This window comes from Panthera uncia (assembly GCF_023721935.1).
Source record: "Panthera uncia isolate 11264 chromosome A1 unlocalized genomic scaffold, Puncia_PCG_1.0 HiC_scaffold_16, whole genome shotgun sequence".
NCBI classification, from domain to species: domain Eukaryota; kingdom Metazoa; phylum Chordata; class Mammalia; order Carnivora; family Felidae; genus Panthera; species Panthera uncia.
The window spans coordinates 20,693,933-20,711,013 of NW_026057576.1; the positions used below are offsets into that span (position 1 = coordinate 20,693,933).

General features: G+C 42.0%; 1 protein-coding gene across 1 annotated transcript in view; it reads left to right on the forward strand.

Moving 5' to 3' along the window:
* Nucleotides 1-17,081, forward strand: part of EBPL (EBP like) — a 43,191-nt gene that overhangs the window by 16,013 nt on the left and 10,097 nt on the right. Inside the window, exons 2-3 of the mRNA XM_049646883.1 lie at nt 9,690-9,759; nt 15,762-15,900. Coding sequence (XP_049502840.1) covers nt 9,690-9,759; nt 15,762-15,900 — 209 coding nt within the window. The remainder of the gene's footprint in view (nt 1-9,689; nt 9,760-15,761; nt 15,901-17,081) is intronic.

A 17,081-nucleotide genomic window follows, 5' to 3' on the forward strand; every position in this document is an offset into this window, starting at 1 on the left:
GATGAACACATCTAAAGAAATGCCCAGTACCATGTATGGAGAACAAGAAAGCCACCTCGGTCTAGGAAGGGGCTCAAGGGGCCAATAAGTCCCATATCCCCCTTGAAATAGGTATTTTACCAATAACCCAGACAGATATAGGTTGAAAACTTTCAGCCAATACCAGCTTTCCAGAATTAAATGGCTCTGGTGATAAGAAAATTCTTCCTTATGGTGAGGTGAAATTAGTCTCCTTAGGACTTCTCTTCACTGGTCCTAGTTCTGCCCTATGCAACCCAAAAGGAAGTAGAATCCCCTGTCCACACTGCAGCGCCCCCTAGTGTCAGTGCATTCCACCATTTCTCCTGACCTGGTTTCCTGGCGCTTTTCTGTCCTCATTACTCAACACTGTTCCAGAGGGATCTGACTGTTACTCAGGAAGCCTGGGTCCAGGAGGGAAGGTAGAAAGATTATGGGTTTAGAGGTCTAACAGATGCACTCTTGAATGCTGGCTCTGCCATTTACCAGCTGTGAAATTCTGAACAGTACCTTTTCCCTACCACAAATCCTTTCTGTAAGGAGGAAGGGGAAGAAGGAAAGAAATTTTCTGTCTGTGTTTCCTTATTGTCTTCATATGTTTGGGCTGCTATGACAAAATACCACCGGTTGAGTGGCTTATAAACAAAAATTTATTTTTCTCAGTTCAGGAAGCTGGCAGTCTGAGATCAGGCTGCTGTCATGGCAGGTGAGGGCCCTCTCTCTGGTGTCTGGATGGTGCCTTCTTGCTGTGTCCTCTTGGTGGAAAGGCTAGGGATCTCCCTGGAGCCTCTTTCATAGAGTCATTAATCACATTCAGGAAGGCTCTACCCTCATGACCTGAGCAGCTCCCAAAGGCCCCAACTTCTAATATCATCATCTTTGGGAATTAGAATTTCAACACATGCATTTGGGTGGGACACATTCACACCCTAGCATTTACCTATAAAGTATGGAAATATTTTCTTCAAAGCATTGTCATGAGGATTAAATAGAGCTTTGTAATGGGGCAGTGTTTCTCAAACTTGAATGTGCATAGGAATCACCCCAGGGATCTTTTCACAGTGCAGATTCTGATTCCATAAATCTAGGTCTGAAATTCTGCATTTCTAACAAGCTCTTGGGAGATGCCCAAGTTGGGATTCACGAGCCACATTTGAATTGCAAGGATGTAGGACACTTGGCATGATGCCTGGCACTTAGCAGAGTTCAGCAAAGGTTGATTCTGTCTTCTTCTGTCCTTTTCGTGACCCCTCTCGCCATACTCTGTCCTAGGATTAACTTTTAATTTTCATCCTGTCCCTGTGTAATAAAGTAACAATGCACTTGTCCAATTGAGATAAGCCTTGGAAAGTTTCCTTTCAAATCCTTAATCTGAGGAATAACTGTGTTGGCAGGGAAGGTCATATTCTTAAAAGATGTTTTCAAGTTCTAAATGAAACACTAAGCTGCCTCGATGTGGGCACAATAGAACTTTCGCGGGTTCTGAAAAGGCCAGCGCTGTCCTCCATTAATACCAGGCGGCAGTGCGTCTGCACCGGCAGGTTCCATCAAACAGAAGTCATCATGTCATTAAGGGGACGACAGCTGGGCAGCATAGATTTATGAAGTCACCAAAGCCTTGTCATCCAGGTCCATAGGAGGCTGAGCAGCTGATCCTTCCAGAAACAATGATGGGTGCTGTTGCCGTGACATGGAAAAATCAAGTCTGATTAGGCTGAGATTTTGTGAATCTGAATAGGAAATGCTAATAAATTTTGACAGGATTTACATAGTGATTCTATTCTGTTCCACTTTAGTCTCCCACCCTTAATAATGAATGTTGTTCTGTTTTCTCTGGCTCTTCATTCAAACAAGCTAAAAACAAAAAGCTTGCAAATACATTAGAATACGAATTTAGCCTTTACAAATACTAGTACAAATTACAAAAAAAAAAAAGAAAGAAATTTGGATTCTTTTTCTTTCTTCTTCCTTTTTTTTTTAATGTTTATTTTGGGGAGAGAGAGAGAACAAGCGCACTAGTGGGGGAAGGGCAGAGAGAGAGGGGGACAGAGGACCTGAAGTGGGCTCTGTGTTGACAGCAGCAAGCCCAATGTAGGACTCGAACTCCCGAACCAACCGTGAGATCATGACCTAAGTCAAAGTCAGAGGCGCAACTAACTAAGCCACCAGGTGCCCCTCTTTTTTTTTTTTTTAATTTCTGTGAAGCCTTTTCTCCCCCCCACTAAATTTTCTTTTAAATATTGAAATAGTAAATTGAGTATTTTCTCTAAAGTGGTCATTGAATTACAGAGAGCAGTAACTTGCAGAGCCCAAACTTTTTTTGTCTTTATCTGAGCTTTGACTTGTAGTAGTTGTCTGAAAGCCTACAAAATACCGTGGTTATAATCACATGTCTGTAACACCTTAAATGAAAATTGACACTGGCTGTGGTTACTTTTATTTGCCATGATACGTCTTAGCTTTTAAGTTGATTTTGTTAGCAGCACAATTAGATTTATAGTTCCAATCATGTTTTAGAGCATCTAATAGGAACTTTTGTATGTTTTGAAACCAGAAATCCTGATCCACAGAACTTGAACATTTAAATAAACAAACATTGGGGCACCTGGGTGGCTCAGTCGGTTAAGCGTCCGACTTCGGCTCAGGTCATGATCTCGCCGTCTGTGAGTTCGAGCCCCGCATCGGGCTCTGTGCTGACAGCTCAGAGCCTGGAGCCTGCTTCAGATTCTGTGTCTCCCCCTCTCTCTGACCCTTCCCCGTTCATGCTCTGTCTCTCTCTGTCTCAAAAATAAATAAACATTAAAAAAAAAATTTTTAAATAAACAAACATTGTGGAATTTTCCTCATCGCTATAGTTTCACTATAGTTGAAATTTTCAATTGTATGGTTGGAATTTTCACTATAGTTGAAAAATTAATAGCAGGAAGAAGATATTTTCAACATTTATTGCTTTATGGTAACCTACACATGGAAAGGCTCCCGAACACTGCCATGAAACTCAGCAATGGTGTCTCAGGGGAATGAGATTGGGGGTCAGGAGGGAAAGAGTTGTACCGTTCACTTTATACCTTTTTATTTAGTTCTTTTTTTAAACTTTCATTATGTATCCCTTTAATAATATTTTTTAGTAATTAAAATAGTAAAGGTGCACCACCAGAAGAAATGTCATAGAATTAGCATGTGATCCAGTAAGCCCACTTTTACATAAATATCCAAAGAAATCGAAACCAGGGACTTAGATACGTGCACATAGCAGTATTATTCGCCGTAGCCAAAAGGTGGAAGCAACCTAAATGTCCATCAGCAGATGAGCAGACCAACAAAATGTGGTGTATGCATACAGTGGAATGTTATTCAGCCTTAAAAAGACGTGCAATTCTGGTACATGCCACAACACAGGGAAGCTTGTGGACATTATGCCAGGTGAAATAAGGCAGTCACAAAAAGATAAATATTGGGTGATTCCACTTATATGAGGTACTTAGAGAAAAAGTAGAGTGAAGGTTGCCAGGGCCCAGGGGTAGGGGGAGAATGAGGAGTTATTCAGTTTTACAGAGTTACACAGAGTTTCAGTTCGGGAAGACTCAGTTATGGAGGGAGATAAATGGTGATGGTTGCACAAGAATGTGAATGTACTCAACACCACTGAATTGTATACTTAAAATGGTTAAAATGGTAAATTTTATGTCTATTTAACTACAGTAAAAAAAATTTTTTTTTTTTTTTGTTTTATTTACATTCTTTTTAGGGGAAAGAAAGCCAGGCCTGGGTACTCAAGACAGAGGAGCTGTGCATGCTCAGGCCTGGAGGAGTAAAAACCAGCCTGAGGCCTTCTGAGAACACAAGTATAAGTGCCCTCAGCCCTGGCAAGGGAGCCCAAGGGGAGGGTCGGGGGCTCATCACTGTTTGGCTACAGTGCTGGGCAGGGCAGAGTCTGGACCCACCAGGCCTCACAACGGCCTGCCCTTCGTACCCCTGGGCTACTATCCCTATCCTTCCTTCCATCTCTAAGCCTGCCTGCCAAGGCACAGCTCTAGGACTACCTCCTCCTGGAAGTCTTCCCTGATTGTCCCAACCATAGGCCCCCTCATCTTTTCCCAGTCTATATTGAATTAGAAGTTGGTGTTACTCAGCTAGATAAGCTCTCTGAGGCCAGGGCCCAGGCTATTCTAAATTAAAAAAAAAAAAAAAAAAAAAAAAAATTTAAATTAAATTTTAAAAAGTCCTGGCAATTGATTAAAAAAAGTTATTCAATTAGTAATGTTATTCTTTCTTCCATGTCTCTTGTTCTACCTGTCTGATTTTTTTAATTAAATTTTTTTGGCGGGGGGAGGTAATTGTAGATTCACATGTGATTATAAGAAATAATACAGAGAAAGCCCATGTACACTTGGCTTAGCTTTCCCCAGTGGTAACATTTTTCAAAACTATAGTGTAGGGGTACCTGGGTGGCTCATTCGGTTAAGCATCTGCCTCTTGATTTCGGCTCAGGTCATGATCTTGAGGTTCGTGAGATTGAGCCCTGCGTCCAGCTCTGCACTGACAGTGAAGAGCCTGCTTGGGATTCTCTCTCTCTTCTCTCTCTGTCCCTCCCCCCACTCCCTCTCTTTCAAAATAAATACACTTTAAAAAATGTTAAAAAAAAAAAAACCGATAACATGTATAATATCGGTCATTGACGTTGGTGCAGTCCACTCATTCAGATTTCCCTGGATCCACTGGCACATGTGTGTGTATTAAGTTCTGTATCATTTTATCAACTGGTTAGGTTCAAGTGTCCACCACAACAGGATATCAAGCAGTTGCAACACCACAAGGATACCTAGTGTTTTCCTTTTGTATCAACTATCAACTCCCCCCACCTCCTCCAGCCACTAACCCCTGGCAACCACTAATATGTCCTCCATTTCTAAAATTTATCATTTCAAAAAGCGTTATATAAATGGAGTGAAAGGGGCACCTGGGTGGCTCAGTCGGTTAAGCGTCCGATTCTTGGTTTCAGCTCAGGTCACGATCTCACAATTTGTGAGTCTGAGGCCCGCATCAGGCTGTGCCCTGGCAGTGCTGAGCTTGCTTGGGGTTCTCTGTCTCCCTCTCTCTCTCTCTGCCCCTCCCCCACTCTCACTGTCTCTGTCTCAAAATAAATTTTGAATGGATGAATGAATGAATGAATGAATGAATGGAATCAGAGAGTATATAGTCTTTTGGAGTTGGCTTTCTTCGCTCAGCAAATCCCCTGGAGATCCATCCAGGTTGTTGAGTGTATGTATCAATAGTTGATTCCTTGTTACTTCTTGGGAGTGCTCCAGTATGAATGGACTGAGGTTTGTGTAACATTCACCTGTTGAAGGACATCCAGCGTTAAGCTATTACAGATAAAGCTGCTGTGGACATTTGTGTGCTTGTTTTTGTGTGAACATAAGTTTTTGTTTTTCTGGGATAAGTGCCCAAGAAAGTTGTTGGGTCCTATAGTAACTGCGTACTTCATTTTAGAAAAAACTTCCAGACTCTGGTTTTCCAGAATGGTATCATTTTCATCCCACCAGAAATGTGATCCACATCCTTGTCAGTATTTGGTGTGGTCACTATTTTTTATTTTGCCATCCTGATAGGTGAGTAGTACTAACTTGTTATGGTTTTAATTGGCATTTCCCTGTCCGCTAATGATGTGGAACATCTTTTCATGTGTTTGCTGTCTGTATATCCTCTTTGGGGAAATGTGTCTTCATTTCTTTTGCCCATTTTCCAAATGGATTGTTTGGGTGGTAGTGGTGGTTTAACTGTTACTCCCCCCCCCCGCCCCTTTATTTCTTATTCTTTTAGTAAACATTTGTCAGCATGTACATCTATCAGGCATTTGGGATACAGAGATAAAAGACAAAGACTTTTCCCTAAAGGAACTGACAGTTTTGAGGAAGAGATAAGCAAGCAGGTTTCTATGTAGGAGAGGCACCCACTTCCCACCAAGAGAATCAGGGAAGCCTTGCTTCCTGGAAGAGGCAGCATCCAATCAGCATGTGGAGGCATGAATATATTTTTTATACTTTACATATATTACAGCTGACCCTTGAAGTCATGAGTTGTACTGCACAGGTCCACTTACATGTGGGTTGTTTTGATAAATACGGTACAATACTGTAAGTGTTTTTTCCTTATGGTTGTCTTAATAATTAATTTTCTCTGGCTCACTTTATTGTCAAAATATAGTATATAATACATATGGCATGCAAAATATGTGTTAATCAATTGTTTATGTTATCAGTAGGGCTTCCAGTCATCAGTAGGCTGTTGGTAGTTAAGTTTTTGGAGAGTTAAAAATTATATATGGATTTTTGACTGCACAGGGATTGGTGCCCCTAACCTGTGTTGTTAAACAGTCAGCTGCATACTGCCATTACATTTGAGACATTAATATAGTAAGAAATATACAGTGCCTTCTAAAAGCCCCTCAAGGTATCTTTCTAAGTAATTCGTTATATGAACTTGTCATTAATTCAAGATTAGCAAACGCTGGACACAAAATATCATCCTGGGTTCTTAACGATTCTAAGATAAGACAACATCCCAGACCCTAAAGATGTCTGATCCAATGAGGACGGGAGATCCATAACCAGCAGACAGTTGACTATAGAAGCACAAACTTAGGAACACAGGAGATTGAGAAATTCATCACTAAGAGGTTTGGGAAGATTTCTTGGAGAGGAAGGATTTGAGCTGGCATTTGTAAAAGTAATAGAACTTAAACAGGTAGATATAAAAGGGAGAAATTTTGTTAAACGCTCATAGGTCCCTGCTTGTTATAGATTGCCAGATCCCCATCTTGTTCTTACTCACAGAGTTGCTTCTGAGGAAAGGTCCTGGACCTAATGCCAGAGTCTGTGTTTTACTAATGCTCCAGTTAAAGAGATTGTGACTGGAAGTCATGTCTAGTTTTAGGATGAGATCCACAATCTAATTTTAGGAGGTCCTTTATCTTATAGATAGATGGACTGAGCCCTATAGAGGGTCAGATTCAGCCCAGCCTTATTGCTCCCACTGGCCAGACCAGTGGCTGTATTTTATCTAGAAAGTCCCCAGGCCAAGCCAGGGAAGTGGTGTGTATTTCCTGCTATGTTTCTGCTAAAAAAAAAAAAAAAAAAAATTGATTGGTGAAAATAAAGTGTTTCAAAGTGGATGGGGAGTACTTCTTATTTTTAAACATTGCTGTTTATCTCCTATGTAATTTTTTAAAATCTCCTTTAAAGAATATAATGTTTACATATACTCTGAGGTAAACCCCATTTACCAAGTAAGTAACGTAACAAAACAAACCAACTTTAAAGCTTCTGTTTGGCAGGGATTAGCATGGGTAAGAAAATGGAAGATATTAATGAGATGGGGAGAAAATCAGATTTCTTCTCTCAGTCAGAGAAAAGAAAGGCAATTACAAACTGTAATGTAAACAAAAATATAAGAAAGTCAGGGCCCAAATATGTAGCAAACTAAAATATAGCATGATTTTGAGAAATTTGTGAGTGTAATAAGGGATATTCCAGCTGCCACATTCTTCTTAAATGACAAGTCAAAATACTCAATCTGGAGAGAGAGAAGTTGCAGCCCTTTGCAGTGAATGACGTTTACATAATCACCATGTTGTAAATGCTGTTGATTTTCAGCCTTTAGAATCTACATATAAATAAAATAGGAAGACAAAAAACGTTTACAGAACAAGAATGGAAATGTAATCAATCTCAGCAATGTACAAAGTAGACAGGAGTGGGGCACTGGAAATGGGGAGAAAAGAAGAAAGCATGGTGGGGGCTAGCATTCTCCTCCCAGATGCTGTGCAACACTGATGAGTAAGTTAAGGTTTTAAGTTTACTACTTAAGTGACAAATTTGGGTAACTAATGGAAGAATTAAAGAGAATAATATAGCTATTTGAAAGGTTTAGGACATGCCACTCTAAGCTATGCCACTTTGGCATATTGATTATTTTGAGTGGAAGGCAATTGGAAAGCAGCAGATGTGGGAAGGCTTTCTACCTTAGGCTTTCTGGCCTCCTCCTTTCTACCTAAAATCAGATCGTTAAATTTCCCATGAGAAAGGTGCCCTCTCTGTACCAGGAAGAGAAGAATGTTCTTATCACCGGAGACTGGGAGTCGATGCTGAAATGGGCCTCTACAAACAAACCTACTAAAATAACCCTTATCTTCCATTAGTTTCCCTCATATATTTCTTAGTCACTTTCCCACAATTTACTGTCCCTAGTCCAAGCCCCTTTGTCTTGTCACATCTCCATAATTTATTGTTCTTTGTGTAAAAAAGTATATAAACCTTTTGGCCTAATAGCTTCTTTGGGTCTTTGTTTTCCTTTTAAGGACTTCCATGTTCATGTAAAAATATTAAATAAAATTTACGTGCTTTCCTCCTGTTAGTCCATCATGTCAGTTAATTCTTAGGCCAGCTCCTGGGTCTAAGAGCGCAGAAGGAAGGTTTTCCACCCCTATGCTGTCCAAAAACCTCTAGAGTGTGGGGAAGCAGAGGGTAGACATCTATTAAATCATAGTTTTTCAGGATTGGCAGCTAATTGAGAATGTCTAAAGAAATAGCAGTGTCAAGTATATTGTGAGTTAGGACAATAATCCCCAGAACTAAATACAGAAGTGGCTCTAAATGGTAAACTCTGGGAAGCAGCACTATAAGTGAGCAGGGAATAGGGAGAGATACGATTTTAATGTCATATAAGCAGTTGCGTTGATAAAAAAGAAATGGGAAAAAAAAGTTGTATTGACCAGCGATAAAATTTGTTCAAAGGAGGGACCCCTGGGTGGCTCAGTCGGTTAAGTGTCTGACTTCAGCCCAGGTCATGATCTCCTGGTTTGTGAGTTTGAGCCCCACATCGGGCTCTGTGCTGACAGCATGGAGCCTGCTTCAGATCTCCTGCCTTGCTCTCTCTGCTCCTCCTCTGCTTGTGCTCTCTCTCTCAAAAATAAATAAACTTAAAAAACATTTTTTTAAATTTGTTCAAAGGAGCAGCATGCCAGTCAGATTCCCCAGTGAATTCTAATTAATTAGTTTTGAAATTTTAAGCAAAGAAACATTTCGGTGATATAAAAATACTAAGTGTGATTGCAGGTATTTTATTACCTAAAATTTTAAATGTAGCCTGTAAGTGTTTTAATTTTCCTAAATTTGCCCTATGTGCAGGAAAAAGAATTATTTCAGGTCTGATACAGATAGGTGAATACCACTTTTGTTAAGAGAGATCTTGGATTTTTTTTTTTTTTTTTTTTTGAGGCAAGACAAAATGAACTGCTGTGAGGTACCTCTCAAAGGTACAAAATTTTTGGAATCATCCAGAATTTAGCCTGTTTAATATAACATTTAAGCTCTTTCCTTGTGCAAAATTTTCAATTTATTTTTTCCCATAAGAACACACCTCTAAATTTATAATGCCAATCATTGAAAAACAGCATTTATTATATAAACATTCCCTCTGTCTGCAAGGCCTGGGCATCAGTCTCTAGGATCACACCCCACCGGCTTGTGTAGGTGCTTGCAGGTACGATGTTCAGAGGGAGCAGACCAGGAGGTGGGCTCCTGGGGACGTGGCCATGTGAAGCCATGTATCTCCGGTGCCATCCTGTGGTTGTGATGCTGAATTAGAGCATGTTTTCATTTTCTTTCCAGGAAGGCCCTTTTGTCTACTTGTCTTTCGTAGGAAACATCGCAGATTCCGAAGGCTTGATTGCTTCATTGTGTGAGTAATTTAAAATGTTTGCATTTGAAACGTTTGAGGAGATGAATTGCAAGTGTGGCTGTCCATTAAATGAGTACCTGTAGCACAAATTGTATGATTTCATTTATGTGAAATGTCCAGAATAGGTGAATCTAAAGACACAGATTATAGGTTGGTGGTTGCCTAGAACCATGCGGAGAAGGGGTGCCAGAGGAGGAGGGTGAAGAATGAATGACTGATAATGGGTATGGGTTTCTTTGCGGGGGGAGGGGTTAATGAAATGTTTGAAAAATTTCATTGTGATGATTCAAATCTGTGAGTGTACCGAAACCCATTGAATTGGACACTTTAAATGGGTGCCTTGTATGACACGTGAATCATTTCTCAATAAAGCTGTATACTAAAAAATATTCTTAGTGCAGATTGAAGAGTTTGCAGTATTTAAACTGGGTGTTTCCCATACTTTTAATATCAGCTCTCGGTTTATTATATATATGTATCTGTAGTCTTGTAGATAATTTCCAAAACTCCTGCTGCTCTGCAGGGCTATTAACTGATTTTCCCTATCTTCTTCATGCTTACTGTAAATCAGTTGACGTTCCATCAGTTAGTATCGACTTCCTCTCTTGTACTGTGTCAATTTTGACAAGTGAGCCGTGTAACAACAGAGTCCTTTGCCACTATTACAGAACTGGCTTGTGCAAGGTAACTTCTTTCAGATTTTGCTTCTGAAATTCTGCGTCATTTGTCTCCTTTCTTCCCTGATTCTGAAATCAGATCCTCCAGCCAGGATCTGTGTTGGGACTCCGGTTCGTCACTAGTGTTAGGAAACTTCTGGAGAATTGAGAGAGCTATAGTTAGTGCTTCTCAAAGCAAACCATGTGTCATCTTTGATGCCTGCCAGGTCCTAGCCAATGGTAGCTCAGGGAGCCTGATCCCCACTTTAGGAGTGAAATGCTGCTTGTGCACCTTTGTGTGTGTAATGTGATGAGTTGGCCAGATTAAACTGTGCTTGGGAATTGCCTGGGAGGCCCGAAGGCTGAAAGACCCCAGCCTAAGTCATTGTCCTCCACCCTGGCTGCCTGGCCTGGCATCAGAGCAAGTGAACAGCCCAGATTTGACTTAGTCCCATGAAATGCAAATGTCTAACATGATTTTTTTTTTTATATAAAGATTTTATTTTTAAGTAATCTCTACCACCAATATGGGGCTCGAAATCACGACCCCAAGATCAAGAGTCACACACTCCTCCAACTGAGCCAGCCAGGCACCCCGCTTCCCACTTAACATGATTTTTATCAGTCATCTTCAGTTTACATTTTTTGCCTTAAAAAAAGTGAAAGCCCATTTAATGGTGGGGTCTTTTATTCTTGAGAAAAGGAAAATCCAATAGATTAAAGTAGTACTTCTCAGACATTAAAGTGCACCAGATTGCCTTGGGCTCTTGTTAAAATACAGATTCTGATTCAGAGGGTCTAGGGTAAGGCCTCCCAGATGTTGATCAGTAGACTATCCTTAGATTCACAAGGATGTAGAGCTGGCTTATAAGCATTATGTGGACCCTGTTAAAGGAGAATTATTTATGCCACTGGTTAAAGATGGTAAAGAAGAATTTATTTAGGAGGTACTACTACAGTGGGGGCTTGTAGCAGGGGAGAAAGATCGGGCTCAACTCCAAATACAGCAAGGAAGGTGGACCTTTTTTTTAATGTTTATTTATTTATTTATTTATTTATTTATTTTAATTTTTTTTTTCAACGTTTTTTTATTTATTTTTGGGACAGAGAGAGACAGAGCATGAACGGGGGAGGGGCAGAGAGAGAGAGGGAGACACAGAATCGGAAACAGGCTCCAGGCTCCGAGCCATCAGCCCAGAGCCTGACGCGGGGCTCGAACTCACGGACCGCGAGATCGTGACCTGGCCGAAGTCGGACGCTTAACCGACTGCGCCACCCAGGCGCCCCTAATGTTTATTTATTTTTGAGAGAGACAGAGACAGAGTGTGAGTGGGGCAGGGGCAGAGAGAGAGGGAGACAGAATCTGGAGCAGGCTCCAGGCTCTGAGCAAGCTGTCAGCACAGAGCCTGACGCAGGGTTCGAACTCACAAACTGTGAGATCATGACCTGAGCTGAAGTTGGACGCCCAAACAACTGAGCCACCCAGGCGCCCCAGGAAGGTGGAGCTTTATAGCCAAGAAGCAGGTGGGGTCAGTGGATGGAAAATTACTAAGAAGAAACATTGAGGTTTGGAGGGTTCTTAATACACTGACTCAACAGGATTCTTGCTGCAGGCAGGCCAGGGTGATATGACATACAGGGTGTGGATGAGGAATTTGATCAGTTATCAAGAGTGATCAAGTATCTGCACCCCCATGTTCACGGTAGCATTATTCACAGTAGCAAAGGCATGGAAACAACCTAAGTATCCATTGATGAATGAATGGATAAAGTGTGTGTGTGTGTGTGTGTGTGTGTGTGTGTGTGTATGCACGTGTGCATGCAGTGGAATACTATTTAGCCATAAAAAATCAAGAAATTCTGCCATTGTGACAACATGGTTATACCTTGAGGGCATTGTGCTAAGTGAAACAAGCCAGACAGAGAAAGACAAATACTATATGATCTCACTTATATGTGGAATCCTAATTAAAAAAAAAAAAGGCAAAAACAAAACTGAAACTCATAGAAAAAGAGATCAGATTTGTGGGGTGTGGAGATTGAGGGAATTGGATAAAGGTGATTAAGAAGTGCAAACCTCTAGTTACAAGATAGAGGAGTACTGAGGATGTAATGTACCACATAATGACTCTAGTTACCACTGCTATAAGTTTTCAAGAGAGCTCTCATCATCAGGAAGAAAGCACCTCTTTTTCTTATTTTTTTTTTTGTATCTGTGTAAAGTAATGGATGTTCACTAAACTCATTACAGTCATTTCACAACAGATGTAAACCAAGTCAATGTGTTGCACACCTTATACCTACCCAGTGCTGCTTTTCAATTACATCTCAACAAAACTGGTGGTGGGGGAAGCGAGCAGATACCAAGAAAGGGGGATTTTTGCTGTCGTGACCTAGTAGGATTCTTGGCTAAAACTGGACTAAGCGAGCTGAGGACAGAGCCCTGGACGGGGGGCCTTGTTGAGGAGAGGGCTCAGAGGACCCCGACTCAAACTTGGTCAAGAAGACAGTCTTTGTCACCCCTCACCCTCTCCTAATCACTCTGGGGTGAAGGTCCCAGCTGTGGCTCAGGGACTGGGATCCTACTCCAGCCCCAGCGTGTCTTTCCCTCTAAACTTCTGCCTGAGCCTGGCAGTCAGTCACAGAATAAATGATACTAATCACATCATCAGGCTTACTAACACTGTGTTTGCCCTTTTGCTATCTAGGTGTTTAACCAGCAGAAAAAATGACCAGAGTTAGGTGGCAGAGGAGGAGATGCCAGAGGCTTGATGCGCTGGGACCACCTTCCTCTCCAGCAGTGACCCCGGGCCCCATCCACGCGCATGCAGATATGCACGCACGCACACACACACACACACACACACACACACACACACAGTCTCCTTCAGCTCTGCTGAACTAAATGTGATTTCAGACACACCGTGTTCCCTCCGTTCCAGGCCTTTGTGACGCGCGTGCTCCTCCCTGAAGCACCCTCTCCTTCACCCAGTTCATGGGTCACCTCTTGTGGTGTAAGGCCCGAGATTAAAATCCGTTATTATGTGTGCCTTGACATCTGATAAAATCTGGAGGGACTCACATGGCCTAACCATAAGAGGAACCCCACTCTGCTTCCTCATGTGAGGTCCCCTAGCCAAGCGACCCTCCTTGTCACAGGGACCAGGCATGGTGCCTACGGGTCCCTGAGGAGCAAGTGGGCTTCAGTTCCTTGCCAGCCCCCCAAATTATTGGAGGAAGCCAATCCCATCTTGCCTCAGGAACCAGGCCACCCCATTGTCGTTACTGCAGAGCTGGCTCCTGTGGCCCCTCCTAGTTCACTCCGTCTCTAAGTGCACCCCCCACCCCACCCCCTTGCGGCCCTGTGTGGTGCAGTGTCATCTCTCCCCAGGCTGTGAGTGTGTGTGACTAGTAAATTGCCATCAACCTCATCTATCCAGTGCCACCTGTCTTATGTGGCCATCCCTATAACCCGAGGGTGGGACTCCTTCCCTCACCAACAGGGGGAAGAGGAAGTGATCAAAACACCTCACCTCCCTCATCTGGCTTAAAGTGTCACTTCCTCCATGTCCCATGCTCAGTTGCCATCACTTATGACAGGGTCCAACCTCATGGAACGGGAGCTCCCAGCGGGCCACCTGTGCCCTAGGCCCTAGCTGATGCTACGTTCCCCAGGCCCAGCACAGAACCTTCCATATGCTCCAGAAGATTTGTTGAATTAAAGAATGAATGAATGGTGTTATTTTTGAGTGTCTAAACAACTACTAATCTCTTAGTTCCTAAAGCACTGACATTTTTCTTAAGTGATACTTCCTTAGACTTGGGGTGCACTAGAGGGAACACTTCAGGTATTGTGTATGTGTTTAGATTTACAGGAAAAGCTTCCTTTCACTAGTATGTTGTTTTTCAGTTCATTCCTGGGCTGGCGGTCAGCTAAGGACTAGCAGGAGAGCTCTGCCTGTCCTGCTGGCCCTGTCTGGCCTTTCAGAGTCTCTGCTCAGCTTGTGTCTGTGTGTTATCTCATTAAATGACTAATCCTGTTTATTGCCCTTTCTTTCTGCCAAGACAGCCTTTCATTAGAACCTGTTGTCCCTAGCCCTGAGGGATCCTACCTTGCGCCATTAATAGAGACTAGAGCTTTGTCCTGCTGCTTCACCAATCCCGATTATGTAGCTAATATTTGATGATTCATACCTTGTCTAAATAATGTGAGAATAATATTGAAAGGAGAGAAGAGGTGAGACTTTCATTTAAAAAAATTTTTTTTAATGTTTATTTTTGAGAGAGAGAGACAGAGTGTGAGCTGGGGAAGGGGCAGAGAGAGAATCCAAAGCAGGCTCCAGGTTCTGAGCTGTCAGCTCAGAGCCTGATGTGGGACTCGAACCCACCAACTGTGGGATTGGATCATGACCTGAGCTGATGTCAGACGCTTAACCAGCTGAGCCACCCAGGTGCCCCGAGACTTTGATTTTTTTTACTCTGATCATTTGAGATCTTAGGACTGGCATGTATTAGTTTGATAAATTAAAAAAAGGGAAGAAGGAGAGAGGGAAGGAGGGAGAGAGGGAAATAGGGAGGAAGGAAGGAAGGAAGGGTGGGTTGGCTCTCCCAGTGCATGGCTCTCAGTCCTGCTCTAAAAAGACTTTCTCACCTCATTCTTTCCAGAAGAAACAATCCTGATAATGGGGTCTGGAAAGATCTTTTAGGGCATGCCCACACCCTGGTGAACACATTTGAGGCCTTTGTGGTGGCTGTTGTTAGTGACTCCTGTCTGGACTGAAACATCCCCTTTGTCCATGTGGGATTCATTCTCTGTGTCATTACCATTCCACCCTCCTCCCCCCGAACCTCCCCACTGCCAGTACAGGGCTCAATTTCTCTTCAATTATTAATAAACACATGTTTTTTTAATAAACATTTCCTTAATAATAATTTTCCCACTTCTAGATTATACCTACAGACATTATATGGGAATTTTGAAGTAAGGAACTGTAACACAGTTAACAAGCTAATTATTAGAGATGGTCTTTGCAAAATCTGGCTGTGTTGAGTTAATTCAGAATTCTGTTGCTTATAATAATGAGAGCAGGGGTGAAAAGGGCACATGTATGCAAGCACTTTGGGAGCGAAATCCTTTTACAAATATACCAAGATATTGTTATTAGTACTTGTGCGGTAAATGCGTTTCAGCCTCCGTTCTCCTCTTGCCTTCCACTAAGGCATTATGGGCAGCGTAGGGAGTGACAGTTTGTCTTTTTGTCTCCTCCTTAGGGGAAAAAAGGTCATTTTCACTGACTGTCATAAAAATAGTTGCCAGATGAGTAACAAAATGTATTTCACTTTTAGGGAAAGAATATGGCAAAGCTGATGCAAGATGGCTTTATTTTGACCCAACCATTGTGTCTTTGGAAATTCTGACTGTTGTCTTGGATGGGTCTCTGGCATTGGTCCTCATTTATGCCATAGTCAAAGAGAAATATTATCGGTAAGTGCTCTTCTCCTGGCCTGCTGAAGAGAGGAGAAACATTAGCTGTCTCGATGCCTACATGGCATTTGGAGTAGATTAGGACCACATTCATTTGTTAGATTAGAAATGAAAATTGTTCAATATTAGATAGGAAGCGTGGTGCCACCAGGATAATTTCAGATGATTCAAAATAAAAACTATAGGAAATAGGATTGTAGGGACCACCTAGTCACTCTACGAGGAAGGAAGTGCGAAGAGCATTGGATGATTTTTCACCAATATTTTGGAAAGTAAAGGGTAATGCCTCCAACCCTTTCCCAATCGCCCCCCAAATCTTGAAAACTCCTATTCCAGGGGCGCCTGGTTGGCTCAGTCGGTTGAGCATCCGACTTCAGCTCAGGTCATGATCTTGCCATTCGTGAGCTTGGGCAGCATCCAGAGTCCACTTCAGATCTTCTGTCCCTCCCCTCTTTCTCTGCCCCTCCCCCACTTGCACTGTCTCTCTCAAAAATAAAAAAACCTTAAAAAAAAAAAAAAGAAAACTCCTATTTCACTTTACACCAAGTAAATTCTCTTAATTTGGAATTAGACATGCAGGATAAATCTTTTCAGAAACAGGTTGTGGAGGGTGTGAGGAAGGCAGGAGAGAGGAAAGGGAGGAGAAAGGTGGAAGATTAACCACTGTCAGTCAGACTCTGAGACTTTGAACTCTCTTCCCTCCCTCCTACCCTTTCCCTTCCTTTCCTTCTTTCAGACAAAGTGACGTAGGGCAAATAGGATGCTATCCTGGGGATGATTCCCAAAACAGTGTCAAATAGGCACAATTGCATTCAACTTTTTAGCGTCTTGAATCAAAGAAGTATTTTTTAAAGCTTCGTCACAAAATTTCAGGTTTGAACGAAACCTCTAAGGTCACTTAGTCCACTTTCCTCCCACCCAATTTTACTTAGATAGTTGGCAGGAAAAATGAAATTTCTTCCTGGTGTCTTGATATATCTTTGTCTCTATGATCTTGGTTGTAGATTTACTACATGCACCCATTTGTTTAGTACTTGAACCATCTATAATATCTGCATTGTTGAGTACTTACATATCCACGTATCTCATTTACTCTCCACCATATTCTTTGAGGAAGGAGCTGTTATTACTATCCCCTTTTACAGCCAGTAAAATTGTGGCTTGTAGCAAGATTCGCATCT